Source organism: Mustela erminea, chromosome 4 (genome assembly GCF_009829155.1).
Source record: "Mustela erminea isolate mMusErm1 chromosome 4, mMusErm1.Pri, whole genome shotgun sequence".
In the NCBI taxonomy this organism is placed as follows: Eukaryota; Metazoa; Chordata; class Mammalia; order Carnivora; family Mustelidae; genus Mustela; species Mustela erminea.
In genome coordinates, this window is record NC_045617.1 from 103,048,977 (window position 1) to 103,070,036 (window position 21,060).

At 36.2% G+C, this 21,060-nt stretch overlaps 1 protein-coding gene and 1 pseudogene across 1 annotated transcript in view; one reads left to right on the top strand and one right to left on the bottom strand.

Moving 5' to 3' along the window:
* Positions 1-19,507, top strand: part of ZNF451 (zinc finger protein 451) — a 143,550-nt gene extending 124,043 nt beyond the window's left edge. Inside the window, 2 exon segments of the mRNA XM_032340329.1 lie at positions 5,954-6,022; positions 17,722-19,507. Of these exon segments, the coding sequence (XP_032196220.1) occupies positions 5,954-6,022; positions 17,722-17,768 (116 nt within the window). The 3' untranslated portion in view covers positions 17,769-19,507.
* Positions 8,518-9,147, bottom strand: LOC116588794 (annotated as a pseudogene).
* Positions 19,508-21,060: the final 1,553 nt, after the last annotated feature.

The window sequence follows — 21,060 nt, forward strand, 5'->3', positions numbered from 1 at the left end:
AACAGAAGCAGGGGGAGTGGGAGAGGGTGAAGCAGGCTTCCCACTGAGCAGGGAGCCCAACACAGGGCTTGATCCCAGGATCTTGGGATCATGACCTGAGCAGAAGGCAGACACTTAACAACTGAGCCACCCAGGCACCCCTGTTTTGTTTGTTTTTGATGATAGCCATCCTGATGGGTGTGAAGTGGTATCTCATTGTGGTTTTCATTTCCATTTCCCTAATGATTAGTGATGTTGAGCATCTTTTCATGTGCTATAGCCACTACATTTCTTAAAGTAATGAAAATTATCAAAACGAAGTGCCAGAGATGGGTACAGTCCTTAAATCATGATATTTCATTTATACCTAGATTTGAAGATGCTTTTGTAACTAATTCTAAAATTCAAAAAAATAAGTCTTACTGAATCACAGTATGTTCAGATTCAGTTTAAGACAATTTTTTTTTCCTCATGGAAGACTTAAAGACATCAGATTGCCAGGGCCCCTGGGTGGCTCAGTGGGTTAAGCCTCTGCCTTCGGCTCAGGTCATTTGGGCTCTCTGCTCAACAGGGAGTCTGCTTCCTCCTCTCTCTCTGCCTGCCTCTCCATCTACTTGTGATTTCTCTCTGTCAAATAAATAAATTAAATCTTTAAAAAAAAAAAAAAGACATCAGATTGCCTAGTCGTGAACTTTGTAATAAGAAAATCAAAGAGCAGTCCTTGGATGACTTTATTCCATCACTTTCCTAACAAATGGCTTTGTAAATAGTAGAATAATAGGTTTTTTTTTAATTATAGATTTTTTATTATTCAACAGAGAGAGATCACAAGTAGGCAGAGAGGCAGGCAGAGAGAGAGAGAGGAGGAAGCAGGCTCCCTGCTGAGCAGAGCCCGATGTGGGACTCGATTTCAGGACCCTGAGATCATGATCCGAGCGGAAGGCAGCGGCTTAACCCACTGAGCACCCAGGCGCCTGAATAATAGTGTTTTCTTAGAAATGATACTTGATATATTTTGGGACTTAGAAGATTTCTCAATGTCCACAAATACACATTGTTTCTGTAAGAATGCCAGAATAACTCCTTCCTTTTAGCTTATTAGCACAGCCTTCCTATCTTAGATAGGATATCTAACAACCAGTTTCCTAAGGCTGTGTGGTTTGGGGTGTGAATCAGTGGACCTTTTTGAGAATCTGACAAAAACTTTCTATGCTTCTTTCCTCAAAAATGAACATGTATATACAATATCACATGCAACTTGTGGTCCCAAGGCTCCTAATTCCCAAACCATACCACAAAACTCTATGATACTACAAAAGTTCATACTGTAAGTAACATCCAGTGAGAAGTTCTCTTACATTAATCATTGATTTAGAGACAGTCTGCTGATTTTCCAGTTTTTTTAAATCTCAGTAGCATAGAGAAATGATAGAAGTTTGAACCTCTTCTTTTTTTTTTTTAATTTTTTAAAAGATTTTATTTGTCAGAGAGAGCGTGTGCACAAGCAGGGGGAGCAGCAGGCAGAGGGAGAAGCAGGCTCCCCACTGAGCAAGAAGCTACACGTGGGACTCAATTCCAGCACCGTGGGATCACGACCTGAGCTGAGGGCAGATGCTTAACTGACTGAGCCACCCAGCGTCCCTGAACCTCTTATTTCTTTCTAACGTTTCAGAAATTTTCCATTATTTGGACCAAAAAGTGATATTAAACTGGCGCTTCCAATATAAACAAGGAGGAATCACTGAGAATCAGTGATTATGTGATATCTTATTTTTAGTCATTGCCAGTTTTTCAGTTAATTTGAAGGTTTTTTCAGGAGGTGTTTATCTCAGTAAAGATAAAGAGATTCAGAGAGGCTGATTTTATATATGAATGTCCAGTCAGTTGGCCATAAGGTGTTACTTTTTTGCTTGGCATGGAGGGAATAGCCAAGTAGCTTTACTACTGGTGCCTTTTTTAGATCTCTGACTTAGGATAAACATTTACTTTCTGCAGCAAAGTAAGCCTTTATTTTTATTTTTTTAAGATTTTGTTTATTTGACAGAGATCACAAGTAGGCAGAGAGGCAGGCAGAGAGAGAGAGAGAGAGAGGAGGAAGCAGGCTCCCTGCTAAGCAGAGCGCCCAATGCAGGGCTCGATCCCAGGACCCTGGGATCATGACCTGATCTGAAGGCAGAGGCTTTAACCCACTGAGCCATCCAGGTGCCCCCAAAGTAAGCCTTTAGACTGAATTTGAGATTGAATGTGTCATGGCTTTTGCAGTATAAAAATTCTCTCTCCTCCTAAGCATCAGGATTCCAGCACGAGCATTTTTATTACAACTATGATAAATGTATAAAACCCTACAGAAATATTAAAACATCTATTAATTTGTCCTTAACTTACACCTTTGTCCCCCTTATCCTTCATTACTTCTGTGTTATAGTGTACATCTCCCCGTTTTAAAACTTGTCAAGATACTTTCTAGTATCCTTTCTAGTAATTCTAATCAGAGGAGCCAGGTAGAGTTTCTCTTCTTTTGGACCTTTTACATTTTATTCACAAATATATATGTTCATTCTAACTCAAGAGTCCTATTCCAAAGATGTGGATATAACTTGTCGCTTAAAATTTTTGTTTTAAAGAAGAGAGGTGCCCAAGTGGCTTAGTTGGTTGAACTCCCAACTCCAGGTTTTAGTTCAGGCCATAATCTCAGGATCATGGAATCCAGCCCCAAGTTGGCACCTCACTAAGTTTGGAGTCTGCTTTTCCATCTCCTTCCCTTCTGTTCCCACCACTACCCCCTGCATGCTCTCACACTCTCTCTCCCACTTTCCCTCTCTCTCTTTAATAAATAAATAAAATCTTAAGAGTATTTTAAAGATGAGACAGGGGGGTGCTCCTGGGCAGCTCAGTTGGTTAAGCATCCAGCTCAATTTCAGCTCAGGTCTTGATCTCAGGGTCGTGATTTTAGGCGGTGTGTTGGGCTCCAGGTTGGGCGTGGATCCTACTTTTTAAAAGATCAAAAAATAAAAGGGAAACTTTTTTTTTTTTTTTAAAGAGGGGATAGGGAGGGGCAGAGGGAGAGAGAAAATCTAAAGCAGACTCCATGCCCAGAGCTGAGTCAGAGCGAGGCAGAACTCCCATCTCACAACCCTGAGATCATGACCTGAGCCAAAATCAAGAGTCAGAACCTTAACCGACTGAGCCAACCAGACTCCCCAAAAAAGGAACTAATCTTTATTGAAGGCCTATAATGTGCCAACCACCCTGCTAGCTACTTTTTATATTTGTAGTATTTGAAGATGTTTAAAAACATGTTTAAAGAATAACTTTCACATTATTTCTCTTTGCAACACTTTGAGGTAGGATGTGTTAGGTTATCCCATTTCATAGATGAGGGAGCAGAGGTCCAAAAAGGTTAAGATAAGTTATCTGCAAGTATTTTTCTTTTTATCAGTATTTTCGGCTAAGGCTGAGGCTTTTACTGACAAAAATGTCTGATTTTATGATGTAGAGAATGTGAATCATTGATTCTAACCATTTCCTTGAGAAATATGAGAGACTTTTTGCTGCAGTGTAATGACATTGCAGAGTTTGTGTAAAGATACCAAATATGAGAATTGGGTTTTTGTTTGTTTTTTTGTTTGTTTTTTTTTGTTTTGTTTTGTTTTGTTTTTTAAAGATTTTATTTATTTATTTGATAGAGAGAGATCACAAGTAGGCAGAGAGACAGGCAGAGAGAGAGAGAGGAGGAAGCAGGCTCCCCGCTGAGCAGAGAGCCCGATGCGGGACTCGATCCCAGGACCCTGAGATCATGACCTGAGCCAAAGGCAGTGGCCTAACCCACTGAGCCACCCAGGCGCCCCTTTTTGTTTGTTTTTTAAATAACATTTAAAGATGCATGGGAGGGGCAGAAAATAAAAAGATTTGATTATGGGTTCTGATATTGCTGATTCTATATTAAACATAGGTAAGGAAAGTGGTCAGCACAATGAACTAAATTCTCTTTCATCTCATAATAAAAGAAGCGCCTATCTCAGCCTCACTTTTCTGTGACTGAATTTCTACATTACCATTTTTTATGAGATCATTGGTGACAATTGCTTACATGAAAAATTCTGTGGGTGCTTAAATACAACAGAACTTAGCCCGATCTTCTAACTTAGTTGAAGAACGTTGACTTGATTTATGTAAAATTTTCTTTTTAAAAACAGTTTTGTGTGTTTTTAAAAAGTTGCTTATATTCTGTAGTAGTTAAAAATCTTCCTTGCAGCTTTATGTAAAGTATTAACTTACCTAGAGTATTTTTTCTTTGGTATTGCAAGGATGAACTTGAACAGAGGCTGTTATGAGTTAGTGAATTCAAACTGAAAACAGATTTTACTATACTTTAAGAGAATTTTTTTTTTTCCTTGACATGACGGGACCTAGGACTTTGTCAAATCTCTTTACTTTATGTCTTCATTTTGGAATGAATGGGTGGAAGGAAGCCTTAAGTATGGTTGGTATCCATAGAGCTATACCAATTACACAAATTTTTAAAGCCATCTTTAATACCGAATATAAAAGATTAGCTATGCTGTGAAAATATGCTCTGTCCAGGAGGCATTATATAAAATAATTGTTGAACTTAATTTTAAAAGTCTGTCTGCCTGTTGTTTCTTCAGCCTGTTAATGATACTATCTATAGGTTGTCACTTTTGGCCCCATCCTGAAAATCTATATGATATGATTCTTTTTAAGGTAATGAAAATAGGAAAGAATATTCTTGATTTTCTCTGCTCTACAGGGTGCTACTGTTTGAGGGAAAGGAAACCATTCTTAATTTTTGCAACTGAAAATCATGCTGATCTTTGTGATTCAAACCTACAGTTTTGCCTTAGGCCTTGTATGCAATGATGAATTGTTTAGTCCAGTTAAGACATGCTACTTTTGACTGGCACTAACTTTGAATTATAATAACAGGAACCTTGGGTACTTTCACTTTTATTCCTAATGTTTTAAGGCTTAATTTGTTGTTCTTCAAATTGTTGGCGCAATGTTTTATTTCCCTAAAACATTGCTTGAAATACTTGAATTCATTATATAACATTATAAAAAACAAAAATATATATATAACATTATAAAAAACAAAAAACCAAAAAGGCAAAAAGATGACAAATTTTTGCAGCAAAGAAATATAAATGAAATAAGTGGTTTTCATTTATAAACATTATAAACACTTAAAAAATCTTTAATTTTTAAATGTATATTTGAATTTTTACACGTGTTCCACAGAATCAAATATGTCCATATGACTTATATTCAGTTTTTTAAACCCTGATTCACTTACTATTGTATATATATATCGACTTAAATGTAGTTAAAGTGATAAATCCAGTATTTGGTCACTGATTCAAATTTTTAAGTGACTTTTGCAATACCTGGTCAGTCAATGTTGTTTTTATAGACTTATAAAAAGGTCTTTCAATATGAAAGTATATAAGATGTCAGGTGAGTGAGTTTATGCCACGAAGAGGCATTGCTGACTTAAACCTGTGGTCTCTATAGCAATGAATGCATGATTTTCAAAATAAGAGTTTTATCTTACCGTTCTTAAAAATTTCTAAGATGATTTCATACAAATTAAACTTTGGAATTTATTTGTTAGATTTAAACAAGCAAACTAGCTTTTCTTAATTTCCAGTTTTTTTAAATAATAGAATTTTGAATTTAATCAACAGTGTGCTAAAATGAATTTTTCAAGTAGTTTGAGTATAGAGCTAAAATTGAATTGACTTATTTTATTAGCTCCCCCCCACTTGTTTTAAGTAGTATTTGGTAAGCACTTTTAAAAAGCAAACCTACAAGGAAAATGGTATAATACTAATGAATTGTAATTAGTAAGCTTGGGTATGGATGAAGTCATCAAAAATATTGTTTGAGAATAAGTAAGTTAGGGCACAATAACTTTTTCGGAAATACATTTGCATTTATTGATTCTGCCTTACAGAATGTGACAGTGATGATAACCTGGGTATAAAAAATACTTCAATAGAAGAAGAATTGAGATCCACAGAAGGTAACCTAATGAAGTTAATCCTTTTTCTCTTTGACTATATCTGTGTGTTTTTTTAATTGCTCCCTGTCTTGCCTCTTCACCTGCTCTTCATCTTCACCTACCCCCTCCTACCCCAGAATTTCAAAAACATTGTTAACTTGTTTAAAGGAGAGTTTGCATTTTCCCGTATAAGATGAGTTAGAGGCAAAAGCCTAAAATATTTTCTGACCCTTTCCAGAAAAAGTTTGCAAAACCTGGGCTAGGAGAAGGTTTTGGTTTCCAAATTTTTCTTTATTTTGAGTAGTATTAAATTAAGAGTATTAAAAGTTAAGCAGTAGAGTTATGAAAACAAGCACTTATATGTGAATATTAATGGACTGTTTCTATAAATTAATTTTTTTGTTCCTTCTTAAAGGAAAAGCTATTTTCTTCCAAAGGTTAAAAAGAACTTTTGTCTTAACCTCACATCAAGTCATTTACTGGCTGTACTACTATTTGATTATGTTGTATGCCCATTTATTCACTTTGGTTTTTGCATAACAGACTGCTTTTTAATAACCATGGGGGCAAAAAAATGATTTCTGAGACTAGTTTAAGTTTCACTGAAGAATTGAAACCATTATACTGGCACCTTTAACATTAAAGAACAACAGTAGAAGCCTTAATACACATTCCAGTAATGTATTTGTTGTTGGAGATTTGAGAGTGGGAATGGGGAGACTAGAAAATAGGGAGGAAAATGTAGCTTAACAAGCATAGACAAAATGGCCCAGCTGATTCCTTTTCTGTGTATTTGCTTGATCGCTCACATAATGTAATTAGTTTAATTAAGAGCATACTAAAGCCCTGTGTTATTAGGAGTTTGGGAATTTGAATCTGGCAGTGAAATTTATTCTTCCACTCAATGAAGTAGAAAATTCTAATCTTTCTTTCTTATAGCCAAAATTCAGTGGTTAAACAAAGTTGGCAGTAAATCTGCAGCCTAATTGGAAGCAAGTTTTTTGACCAACTTGTTTTCCCAACATGGTTTTTCAAGATCTAGCTCACTGCTTAGTAGCCACATAATAATGAGTTAAACAAGTGAAAGAACTTTTGTGAGTTAAAAAAAAAAGGGGGGGGGGTGGGAGGCACCTAGGTGGCTCCATCAGTTAAGCATCTGCCTTCCTAAGTGACTGTCTTTAGCTTAGGCTGTGATCGCAGGGTTGTGGGATCAAGTCTTGTGTTGGTCTGCCTACTGGGCAGGGAGTCTGTTTCACCCTCTGTCTCTCCTCTTGTTCATGCTCACACACTTTCTCTCAGTAAATAAAACCTAAATAAATAAATAACCTGCCCCCTAAGTTGTTTATCAAGGCCACTAAAAGTTAAATACCATCTAAGCAGTAGACTTGGCAACTTGAGCATCTAAGCAATAGACTTGGCAACCTTTATTTGCCACTCATGACTAATCCCATGGAAGGTGCCACACAAAATCCTAACTTTTTTTTTTTTAAGATTTTATTTATTTATTTGACAGAGATCACAAGTAGGCCGAGAAGCAGGCAGAGAGTGAGAGGAAAGCAGGCTCCCTCTTGAGCAGAGAGCCCGATGCGGGGCTCCATCCCAGGACCCTGGGGTCATGACCAGAGCTGAAGGCAGAGGCTTTAACCTCTGAGCCACCCAGGTGCCCCCAAAATCATAACTTTTAAATAACCACTCTTGGAAGCCTTCACAGTTTTTATGATTCCTAGCTAACCCAGGAAATCTGAGATAAGTATAATGCAATGTGCACCAGAGTTTCTAACATTTTGTTATCTATGGTTATTTTATGATTTGAAGAGTTTCTACATTTTTGTGATTCTTTAGATTGGCAAAAGGATTACTCTAAAGAATTCAAGAAAAGATTCTCTAAACTTTTAACCAGTTATCATGAGGTAGGAAAAATCAACTTGAGAAATCAAAGTGTTAGATGTCTGCTTCATTTTTGGATGCTTTATATAAATAAGTTTGAGAAACACACAGTGTTCCATGTAAGTTAAGGGATAGGACTCTTCCACAGTTCCTCTGATGCCCTTCTTTTTCCCCTTTCACCCAGTAAGAACTAGCTCAAATATCATCTCTTAGGTTGAACCATAGAGAACTGACATTTTGTAGACATTTTTGGGTGGTCAGTACTAGATTTACCATCTTAGAGAGAGTTAACTACTGCATTCACAAGGCTCCCTCTGTACCATATCAAGTAGATTGAAAAATTTTGTCTTATCTCCTGTAGAAGTAAGATTATGTTTGTTGTTTTTTTCGTTTCAATACCACTTAGCACATAGTGTTTAGCCCTAAATAATTGTTTGTTGAAGAGTAAACTTGTAACAAACTCCGAACATGTTAGAGCTACCAGGACCCACTTCTCTATAGCTGAATCATAGAAATTAAGATAGAGGCAATTTGGCTGGGAGAAGAGTGGGTGATTTTATTGACCCTACAGCATGAAAGCAAAGTGATATTTTAGTCCAACCCTAATAGCAAAACTCAAAAAAGTTTAATTTTTTTTCCCAGTTTTATACCTTTATTTGACAATCAGTGATTAGTTCTCATCCATATTAACTGTCTGTAGATTTTTGAAATTGGTGACAGGGTCATAGGTGACCAGTGTGTAGAACTTGTTTGGTGAATCTTATCCTCGTTACGTTTTCTGGACAACCACACATGGATATGGTAGGAACATTCCTTATTCCTTTGGCCCAGACATCTTTGTTGAGCCAGGTGTCAATGTGCACATCTGGAGTTCCCATCTCCTTCAGGGCAAATTTCTGGATCTCTTTGAGTGTCCAGGGGGCACGCTTCTTGAAACACACTCCGTTGATGTAATTGTGAATGTTGATGGTGTATTCTCTGGTCACTACCTCATCAATGGCACAACAGCTCTTCTCTCCACCCTTCTTCGCAGAAGCCATTCTGCTGGGCCCTGGTTGGAAAGCTAAATAACTTAAGTCTCTTTTCATTCTTTCCTTCCCCAACACAACACGTAAATGCCTGACAAATGGTAGCAAAAGGCAGGATAAATCTGCCTGTGACTCTTGCCTTGAGGAAGGGTTACTTCCCTTATCTCCCCTCCCCTCCTACCACCATGATTTGTTTCATTCTTTTTTTTTCTCTATAGACTAATATCAGACTCTGACTACCCATGCCAATCATAAAGATCCTCTAATCTATTTTGTATACTGGACAGGGGAAATAGAGGACACATAGTGTGGTGATATAGAGTGCAGACTTTGGACTCAGACTGTCTTGGTTAAAACCTAGCTCTGCTACTTATGAGTTATGTAATGTTGGTCAGGTCATTTAACTTCACTGTGTGTCAGTTTCTTCATTTTAAAAACTTGGAATACTAGTATACCTGTCTTACTAGAATAATTTGGTACATGGTAAACTGTACATGTATTGGTTGCTGCTGCTGCTGTTGTGATTTTAATCATCATCATTACTATTATTCACTGTTCTCTGCATCTAAGGCCTGTTCTGGAGAATGGCTACTTAGAGGTATCTTCACTCAATCCACTAAAAAAGAAAAAAGACCATCATTATGTGGGTGGTTGCCATTGCAAAACCATCTTTCTATAAATGTCAGTGATTTGCCTAAGAGTTTCTTCAGATAATAGCAGTCATCATATACTTAATCTTATAAATAGTAAAACATATTGTTGCCAGTTTAAAGAACAGGGTAAAAGAGAAGACTCTAATCATAACAAGTCTTCTAAACCTTGAGTAGTTTGCCTCCAGATTCATAATCTTAAAATGATGGGGCACGATTCATGTGTAAGTATTCTAATTCCTATTACTGAATTCTTTCTTATTCTACTGTAATTACCTCTCAAAGAGAGTGAAATTAAGGCAGACAAAATTCCCACAAATATTAATTTATTTCTTCATATAGCTTTCAGTTATTGTCTAATGTTCTTTCATTTCAACCTGAGGATTCATTTAGCATTTCTTAAAAGGCAAGACTAGTAGCAGACTCTCCCTTACTTTTGTTTATCTAGAGAGGTCTTCATTTATCCATTCTTGAAGACTGATTTTGCTGGACGTAGAGTTCTTGATTTATAAGGGTTTTTTTCAGCTCTTTAACTACGTCAACTCACTGCCTTCTGGCGTCTGTGGTTTGATGAAAAATAAGCTATTAATCTTTCTGAGAATCTGTTACACATGATGAGTTGCTTCTCTCTTGCTGCTTTTGTTATTTTTGGCTTTTGATGCTTTGACTGTAATGTGTCTCAGCATGGATCACTTTCAGTTTCATCCTGGAGTTTGTTGAGCTTCTTAGATGTGTAGATTCATATCTTTAATCAAATTTGGGACATTTATTGGCCATTATCTCTTAAAATATTCATTCTGTCCCTTTCTTCTTCTTCTGGACTCCCATAATGCATATCTTATTGCATTTGATAGTGCTCCACCAGTCCTTTAACTTCTGCTTGCTTTTTTCCATTTTTCTTTCTTATCTTCAAACTGGATAACTTGTCCTGTCTTCAAGTTTGCTGATTCTTTCTTCTGTTTGTTTAAATTTGCTAAACTCCTGTAATGAATTCTTGATTTTAGTTGCACTTTTCAGCTCCAGAATTTCTATTTGGTGGCTTTTCATAATTTCTGTCTCTTTATTGATATTCTCATTTTGTTCACACATTGTTTTCCTGGTTTCCTTTAGTTCTTTGTCTGTGGTTTACTTTAGCTCTTAGAACATATTTTAAATAAATAAATATATACATATATATATATATATATATGTATATATGTATAACAGCCTGGGTGGCTCAATGGATTAAAGCCTCTGCCTTTGGCTCAGGTCATGATCCCAGAGTCCCGGGATCAAGCCCTTCATCAGGCTCTCTACTCAGCAGGGAGCCTGCTTCCCTTCCCCTCTGCCTGCCTCTCTGCCTACTTGTGATCTCTGTCAAATAAATAAATAAATCTTTTTAAATAAATAAAATAAAAAATATATATAAATAAAATCTTTTTTTTAAAAAAAAGGACTTTTTTTTAAACAGTTGGTTTAAAGTCTTAGTCTAGTAAGTCCAATGTCTAGGTTTTCTCAGGGACAGTTTAACTCATTTTTTTCCCCTTTAAATGGGCCATATGTTCCTGTTTCTTTGTATTCTTTGTGCTTTGTTGTTGAAAACTGGGTATGCAAATACTGTAGTACCTCTGGAAATCATCTCTCTTCCCCAGACTGCGGTTCTGTTGAAGGCTACAGTCGTCCATTTGTTTACTTTTCCAAACTATAGTTGACCTTTAAACAGCATGGGGTTGGGACACTGACGCACCCACAGTAATTAAAAACTTAATTACTAATAGCCCACTATTGACTGGAAGCCTCCAATAACAAATTATTTATTAATACATATTTTGTAGGGGCACCTGGGTGGCTCAGCTGATTAAGTGTCCAACTCTTGATTTTGGCTCAGGTCATGAGCTTAGGGTTCTGGGATTGAGCCCTGCATTGGGCTCTACACTCAGCTCAGAGTGTGTTTGGATTTCTCTTCCTCTGCCCTTCCCCCAGTTCACACATGCTCACTCTTTCTCTCTCTAAAAATAAACAGTAAATAAAACAAAAAATAGTCAATACATGGGCATTTAGGTGGCTCAGTTGGTTAAGTGTCTGCCTGCAGCTCAGCTCATGATCTTGAGGTCCTGGAATTGATCTCCACTGCAGGCTCTCTGCTTAGGGGACAGTCTGCTTCTCCTTCTTTCTCTGCCCCTCCCCCTACTTGTGCATGCGCTTGCGCTCTCTCTCTCTCTCTAATTATTCTTTTAAAAAATAGTCAATACATATTTTGTATGTTATATGTGTTATATACTGTATTCTTACAATAAAATAATCTACAGATAAAAATATTAAGAAAACCATAAGGAAGAGAAAATACATTAAATTTAAAGGTTTAAATTTATACATTTATAAACATTTAAAGGTGTAAATTTCCCTCTAAGCCAGGGTCAACAGGCTTTTCCTGTAAAACTGGGTAGTAAGTATTTTAGACTTTGTAGTGCACATTGTCTCTGTTACAGTTACTCAGCTTAAGCTTACAGTATGAAAACAGCCATACATAACACAAAAACAAATGCTTGTGGATATGTCCAATAAAATTTTATTTACAAAAATTGTCTTTGGCCTGGGTTTGGCCCACAGACAACTTTGTCAGTCCTCTACTTTTACCATGTTCCATGACTTTTCACATCTTGTATTTTTGCTGTTTGAAATTGAAAGATATTTCAATTTGAAATATTTTAATTTTCCTTGGATTTTCTTCTTTCACCTGTTGGCTCTTTAGGAGTATATTGTGTAGTTTCCAAATATTTGAATGTCTTACTATTCATTTCTAATTTTATTCTGTTATGGTAAGAGAATATACTCTGTAAAACTTTAATCTTTTTAAATTTATTGAGATTTTTATCAGCCAACATGTCGTCTGTCTTGGTAAACATTACATATGCACTTGAAAAGAATGTGTTTTCTGTGTTTATTGTGTAGAATACTTTATAAATGTCAGTTAGGCCAAGGTGGTTGATATCAAATCTTTATCTGTACTCATTTATTTTAATCTAGTTGATCTATCAGGTATTGCAGTAGGGATAATGAATTCTTCATCAGTGATTGTAGATTACGTTTCTCTTTAATTCTGTTTATACTTTTATATTTTGAAGTTCTGTTTTTAATTGGAAAATTCTGTTTTGTATTTCTGATGTGTCTTCCTAATGAATTGACACTTTTATCATTATGAAATGTTATCTCTGGTAACACCTTTAATCATGAAAATATTTTTAAAGATTTTTATTTATTTTTGAGAGAGAGTAAGCATATGGGTGGAGGTAAGAGGCATTGGGAGAGGGAGAGGTACATTTTTTATAGACACCATGAAGTTTGATCTTACTTTTTGACTTACTGTAACAATCTCTACTTTTAAAGAATGGATTAGTTAGTGTCTTAATATTTAATGTAATTTCGTACATGGTGGAATTCTTTTTTTTTTTTTTTTTTAAGATTTTATTTATTTATTTGACAGAGAGAAATCACAAGTAGGCAGAGAGGCAGGCAGAGAGAGAGAGAGGAGGAAGCAGACTCCCCGCTGAGCAGAGAGCCCGATGTGGGACTCGATCCCAGGACCCTGAGATCATGACCTGAGCCGAAGGCAGTGGCCCAACCCACTGAGCCACCCAGGCGCCCCCATGGTGGAATTCTTGTCTGCCATTTTGTTTTCTCTTTGTCCCCTCTTTTATCTTTTAGTTCCTACTTTTGTACCTTCTTTTGGATTATTATAGTACTATATTTTACTGTATTGTGTGTATTTAGTTTTTACTATTTTACTTATTTGTTTGTGTATTTATTATTCTTTAAGAGTGAAAGAGAGGGAGAGAACACAAGCAGGAGTAGCAGCAGAGGGAAAAGTAGGCTCTGTGCTGAGCAAGGTGGGTTCAATCCCAGGACCCCTGGGATCATGACCTGAGCCGAAGGCAGATGCTTAACCTACTGAGCCACTATGCATCCCCGTTTTTTTAATAGGTCTATGGGCTTTTAGCCCTTTGTATTAATTTTTATGGTTGCTCTAGATTACAGTGTATAGTTTTTGCTTTTTATAGTTTATTGAGTGCTACTATACTCCACTTTATCTAAAATGTAGGAACCTTCCAGGACACCTGGGTGGCTCAGTCGGTTAAGCCATTGCCTTCGGCTCAGGTTGTGGTCCCACAGTTCTGGGATCAAGTCCCACATTGGGCTCCTTGTCCAGCGGGGAACCTGCTTCTCTCTGTGACTATGCCTGCCACTCTGCCTGCTTGTGCTGTCTCTCTGACAAATAAATAAATAAAATCTTAAAAAAAAAAAAATGTAGAAACCTTCTAATACCATAGGTTAGTTTTGTCCTGCCCCCAAGTCTCTCCACTATAGTTGCCATTTGTATTACATCTACAGGTATTATAAATTCTGACTCAGCCAGCCACGCACCCCTGTTTCCCCAATTTTAGAAATTTCCAACCATTATTTCTTAACAGTTTTCTGCCCCCACTTGGTCTCTCTTCTTTTCTTTTTTGACTCCAGTTATACATATGTTAGGTCTCTTAAATTTATCCAGAGGTTTGTTCATTTTCTTCCAATCTTTTTTCTCTGTTATTATTTTTTTAAGGTTCATCTGTTTGGGAGAGAGAGCACAAATGGAGCAAGGGCAGAGGGACAAGCAGACTCCCCACTGAGCATGGATCCCCATGCAGGGCTCCATCACAGGACCCTGAGATCAGGACTTGAGCCAAAATCAGACTAAACCAACTGAGCCACCCAGGCGCCCCCTTGTTCATTAATTTCTGTTGTTCAGCCATCAAGTTTACTAATTTTTTTTTTCCTCTTCCTTCTCCATTGTTAAGCTGAGTGAATTTTCCAGTTCAAATATATTTCTCACTTCTAGAATTTTCATTGAGTTGTTTTTTTTTGTTGTTTTTTGGGGTTTTTTTATTTTTTTATTTTTTTCATTGAGTTGTTTTTTAAAAAAGATTGATTTCTCTGTTGAGATTTCTTATCCATTCATCCTTTTTTTTTTTTTTTTTTTTTTTTAAAGATTTTATTTATTTATTTGACAGAGAGAAATTACAAGTACACTGAGAGGCAGGCAGAGAGAGAGAGAGAGAGAAGGAAGCAGGCTCCCTGCTGAGCAGAGAGCCCGATGCGGGACTCGATCCCAGGACCCTGAGATCATGACCTGAGCCGAAGGCAGCGGCTCAACCCACTGAGCCACCCAGGCGCCCCCTTGTTCATTAATTTCTGTTGTTCAGCCATCAAGTTTACTAATTTTTTTTTCCTCTTCCTTCTCCATTGTTAAGCTGAGTGAATTTTCCAGTTCAAATATATTTCTCACTTCTAGAATTTTCATTGAGTTGTTTTTTTTTGTTGTTTTTTGGGGTTTTTTTATTTTTTTATTTTTTTCATTGAGTTGTTTTTTAAAAAAGATTGATTTCTCTGTTGAGATTTCTTATCCATTCATCCTTAAATCTATGAGGGTCATTTTCCCTCTCCTAGCTTTTAGTTATTAATAGACAATTGTATGCACTCCTTGGCTTATAGATGTACCACTCTAATCTCTGCCTCCATCATCATGTGGCCATATTCTTCTTCTACCTGTGTGTCTTACATGGCATTTCTTTCTTATAGGGACACCAGTTGTGTTGGATTAGGGCTCAACCTAGTGACCTCATCTTAAATGGATTACACCTGCAAAGACCCTCTTTTCAGATTAGATCACATTCATAGGTACTAGGGATTTGGACATATGTTTTGGGGGGAACGTAATTCAACCATAACAACCAGTACCTTAGAAGTATCCCCCTCACTCCCTCTTCCAGTTACTTCCCCTACACTCCTTCCCAGTTGTCAGTGACCACTATCATGTCTTGAAATACTAGTTTAATAGTGCTTGATTTTGAACTTTATTTAAATTGAATCATACAGACTTATCACTGTCCAGAAGAATTTTCTGTCATGATGAAAATAATTCTGTATCTACCTGGTTGCTAATAGTCATGTATAACTTAAGCACTTGAATGTGGCTTAACTGGAAAACTAAATCTTGAATCTTAATTTTTATTGATTTAAATATAAATAGCCACATAGAGTCTGTATCTATCATATTGGAAAGCACGAGCATGGTCTGTATTCTTTTATGTCTGGATGCCTTTTTTTTTTTTTTTTTTTTTTTGAAGATTTATTTATTTGAGAGATACCAAGAGAGACAGTTCCAGGCAGACTCCATGCTGAGCATGGAGCCCAACACGGGGCTCCGTCTTGAGGCCCTGAGATCATGACCTGAGCTGAAACCAAGAGTTGGACACTTAACCAACTGTGCCACTCAGATACCCCCTAGATGAGATGCCTTTTAAACAACATTGTTTTATAGATTCATCCAGATGTTAGCATGTAGCTTTGGTTTCTTCATTTCTAATACCTACACAATTCTATTCTAAATTCTATTTAGATATTTGCTTTGTAATTTTTGGCTATTGTAGATAATGCTACTGTGAACATTCTCATACATATCTCTTAATGAACATATATGCATATTTCTGGGAATATATACCTAGGAGTGGGCTTACTCATGTTCAGGTTTAGTAGGTAATGCCAAATTGTTTTTCCAAAATGGTTTTGCCAGGTTTTTTTCTTGGTCCCAGTAGTATATGTGAGTTCCTATTGATTTACATTTTCACCAGTCATTTAAATTAGTCTTTTAATTTTAGCTAGTGATGGGTATATACGGTTATTTTTATGTGTGTGGTTTTAATTTTTGTTTTTCTGATGAAAAAGGCTTATTGACCATTATGTCTGTGCCTTTTCAAAATTCTTAACAGTTTCTTTTGGATTTTTTTTTTTTTAAGATTTTATTTATTTATTTGAGAGAGAGACAATGAGAGAGAGGATGAGCGAGGAGAAGGTCAGAGGGAGAAGCAGACTCCCCACGGAGCTGGGAGCCCAATGTGGGACTCGATCCCGGGACTCCAGGATCGGACCTGAGCTGAAGGCAGTTGACCAACGAACTGAGCCACCCAGGCGCCCCTCTTTTGGATTTCTTTAACTGATTTTTGGGGGTTGAAAATTTTTTAGTTCTTTCAGGGTACAAGTTCGTGTATTGCAGATATTTTTTCCCACTGTATGTCTTGCCTTTTTACTCATTTAATGGTGTCTTTTAATGGATAAAAGTAATTTTAATAGATTCCAAATTACCATAGTTTTCCATAATATTTTTTAAAATTCTGTTTAATAAATATTTCCCTACACTAAGATCATAAAGCTATTCCCTTGTATTATCTTCTAGAAACTGGTACCACAGCCTTAATTATTATAACTTTATAAATAAGTTTTCATATTTTTTACAAGTCTTATCATCTTGTTTTTCTTTGCTTAGAGCATCTTGGCTTTTCTTTGTGTTTCCTCATCCCTAGAATTCATCTTAGGGCAACTCCCTGACCTAGAATCTAGCTTTAATTTAACATACAGTGTATACTAGCCTGTAGTATTTTAAATTACAGAAACATAACACAGTATCCCAGCTGAGAGGAAGGTGTAGCTGCATCTTAGAGAGATCACTGGTACCCGTGAACCAAGGAGCCTCTGAGAGACTTTGGACTGGATGGGATGAAATAAATCTGGTGTGAGAAGCTGGTGAAGGCCAGGAAATGGAGAAACCACTTGTAAACCCAAGAATGTCATTCTTGTTTACTATTGTATTCCTTTGCCTGGTATACAGTGGGCATGCGATAAATATTTGTTAAATGAATGATATATTATATGCTTCTCAAGACATTATATAGCTATGAGTTTCACTCTTTACCTGAGATACTAGAAAGCTTAAAAAAACTTTTTAATGCCTGTGAGATTTTGGCATTTCATGCTTTTGCCTCTCTATTTCTATTTTAAGCCTTATATGCATTGCCTTAAGTGATTGTCAGTGATATCAAAAGTTTGTTGACTGTTGTCCCTAACTGGAAATAACTTGCAAGTTCTTTAGTAAGCTCATATTATAATTCAATCTGAGGTTATATCCAGATTCTCATTATTTTGAAACACTCAAATTTTATAAGAAACTGCCAAGTCATCCTAGGTTTCTCAACTTTGTATTTCCTTCCTTTTGGAAAGACAGATGTAGTTGATGAGACTTACATAAAGCATGTTTATTAGTTTTCTGCCCTAAATATTAAAATTCTCTGTTTTGTTAATGCAGATGTGGAATTAGAAGAAGCTATTAGAAGAAGTCTTGAGGAAATGTAATTGTAAAGTTATTACCACACAACATCAAGTGGCCTTGAAGAAACTCAGGATAATCAATTCTTGAGTTTGTTTTCTAAAGGAGACCAGAAATCTGTTGGTACAAATGTATTTGGAAACATGTTTTTTTTTGCTTTTGCATCTGATATTTGCTTTGTATTTTTGTGCTATTTGGCAAATTGTACAGAAGAATAGAATACATGTTAATGCAGATACAAATCATGTATTCTAATATAGTTATCACAGTTTTCCAGTTAACTCTGAATTTATATATTTAGGTTAAAAGAACTAAAAAAATAGAGAGGCTCTTGACTATTGTTTATATGTTTCCCAAATAGCATTAGTTGTTTAATTTTATTTGTACTGTAACAGATGATTCTAGTTTATTTTTTTAGGAGTGAAAATGAATATAAATAAAGCTGTCATAGCTCAGTTTTTCTGTAAATTCTATTTCTTATGTGGCACTAATATAGAATACCTTTGAGATCTTTGTTTATGATTATTAGAAGAGATTAATGGAAACTGATCATGGAAACAGATTAAAAACTTTTAATGGGCAATGTTCTTTGTGGGTTTCACTCAGCTGTATTATCCTGCTGTAACTGGAGCACCACATTGCTGTAATTAAAAACAAAACAAAAAACCCTAATTTCTTTGAAATTATTAAAACCTTTTCCATTCCTTTTACCTGCTTAGACTTTCATGTGACTTGTATTATCTATAGTTTAAAGGGAATGATGTCAAAATATTTGCATAGAATTAAATGTATTTTTAATAACAGTCCTTTTTTATATATATTTGTGTAAACATAATATTCTTCCAAAAAATAATGTTTATGGTCTACTCAGGAGTAATCTTCCTTAACCTTTAAAATTTTTATTTCATTCGAAGTGTCTTCATTTTAATTATTAATTAAACCGTCAGCTTCCTACATTTGGTATTAAACATTTAGTTTTTAAATGGTCAGGCTCCATTGTGAAGAATAAAAAACATTACATAAATAGAAGACCGAAGAAGGGCTTGTCATACTATCTTTGTGTGTGTGCACAAAGTCTTCCCTAAAGATTTTAAGTAGTAATTACATACCAGACTTAAATTTTTCTATAAATATGAATTTGTCTTTAAGACAAAAAAAAAAATCATGGCTAGAATTTTCTTCCTCTGCAACTTGATATTTTAGTGTGAAATAGCATTACTGTTTGTTTGTTCTATTACTATAATCTTTCCAATCCACATTGGAAACCAGTTTGTGTTTTTATTTCTTACGATGTCAGTTCTGTCCTACCTGCTTGCATTTTTTTTTTTTTAAAGTAGACAGACCGGTTGGTTGAGAATTTACCATTTTTCCAAAACGACCACTTGTACTTTTAATTTGTATGTTAAAGTCCTCAGGCAGGATTTTAGGAGGTAGTCATGAGCTGGACCTTACAGACCTCTCCAAGATCTTGCTCAATAGTGAGGAGCAGGGAAAGGATGATCCAGAAAGAAGAGGGGTGAAGCAGATGTGGGAAAGAGAAATCAACACCTCTTTGCTAGAGGTACCTCACACATGTGTGATATACACTGATGTTCTGTTAAGCTTTTGTGGTGTGTATGGTAGAGAGTAAATGAAGTTTTTTATATGACACTAAAGGGATATTTCATCATAACCCTTAAAACAATAATTGGGTTGTTTACTGTTTTCATTAATAATTGTCACTGTATTTCCACTTGTTAAGCAATTAAAAATCATTTTAAAATTATTTCATAATTTGAACTTAATTTTAGACACTAAAGTAATCAGTGGATGATATTACAGAAAGTTAAATGGATTGTTATCAAAAGTAAATGTTTCCAACATTGATAAAGATGCATATCTTTTCATTAAATCATTCATTTATTCATTCATTCACTCCCTCACAAAGTATTTATTGAGTACTTAACCATGTGCCAGTGACTGTTCTAAGCACTAGGGATATACCAGTGAGCAAAACAAAGTTCACATTCCTTTATGGAACACATGACAGGGGGAGAGAGGGTTGGATAGAGTGTTATCCTATTATAAGTATATCTAATGTTGGTAACTAATGTAGGCAAATAGAGAAGGGAAAGATTGTGTTTCTGAGACTGAGTGGTGTGATCTTGGCTTTTTTGGAAGGATTATCTGTAGTTACTATATTGAGAACATATGCACCAGAGGCAAGAGTAGAAGGAGAAAGACCAGATAGGAAGGCGTTTTAGTAGCCAGGTGAAAATTGATTGTGTTGGGACCAGAGTGTTAACAGTGGAACTGGGGAGAAGAATCCTAGTATATTGTAAAAGTAGAGCTGAGGGGATTTACTTATGGGTAGCATAAAGAGAAAGAGTCCAGGATGATTCTAAAATTACATGATAGACTTTCAAACCATTCACAACATGTCTTTGGATTCCACGTCTGTGTAGTGATGACGACAAAATGTATTTAATGAGGTCGAATAATCCCCTACAAAAATAGTTTATTAGTATGTAGATTAAGTTCAGAGGGAACTGGAATCCAAACTCATCTCTGTTCAAGTATTTAAATGGCTTTGATCTCAGATTAAAGGTTATGATTCAGCTTTAAACTGTTATTATCTGTCATTTTATGTGCCCTGTACATTCTCATCCCTGCACTATGAGGCGCATGGCTATAATGGCATGAGAGCAAAGCACAAGTTTCTAAGTACCTAAATCTGTACTCCCAATCCTGTACCGCTTTTACTGACCTTTATATTATCTGCCCTAGTGACTTGCCGCATGTTTTTTAATTAACAGGAGATTTAAATAAATTGGGTGTGAAAGAGAAAGGATAGCTTTCCTTCCCATGTAGGCTTCAGTGGTGGTGTCCAGGCTTTCATTATTTCCACCTCAGGAAAGGGGCTGGCAACAAGACAGGATCAGGCAAGTACAGACTGCAAGGAGCTGTACTTGAATGTAATCTGTGCCATAAAGGAATCTTTTCTCCCCCATCAACAGATTTTTTAATGCCTTTGGTTTTGCCGTGGATTATGGGCAGTGGGAGAAAATAAGTGAAGTTGTCACTAAGTAATAACCACAGCCTACCGGGGCACCCGGGTGGCTCAGTGGGTTAAAGCCTCTGCCTTCTGCTCAGGTCATGATCTCCGGGACCTGAGATCGAGTCCCGAATCGGGCTCTCTGCTCTGTTCCCCCTCTCTTTCTGCCTGCCTGTCTGCCTACTTGTGATCTCTCTCCCAAATTAAAAACTTAAATTAAATTAAAAAAATAAATAACCACAGCCTACCGTTAGGTACCTTCGTGTATGGGGAGCTGGCTACAT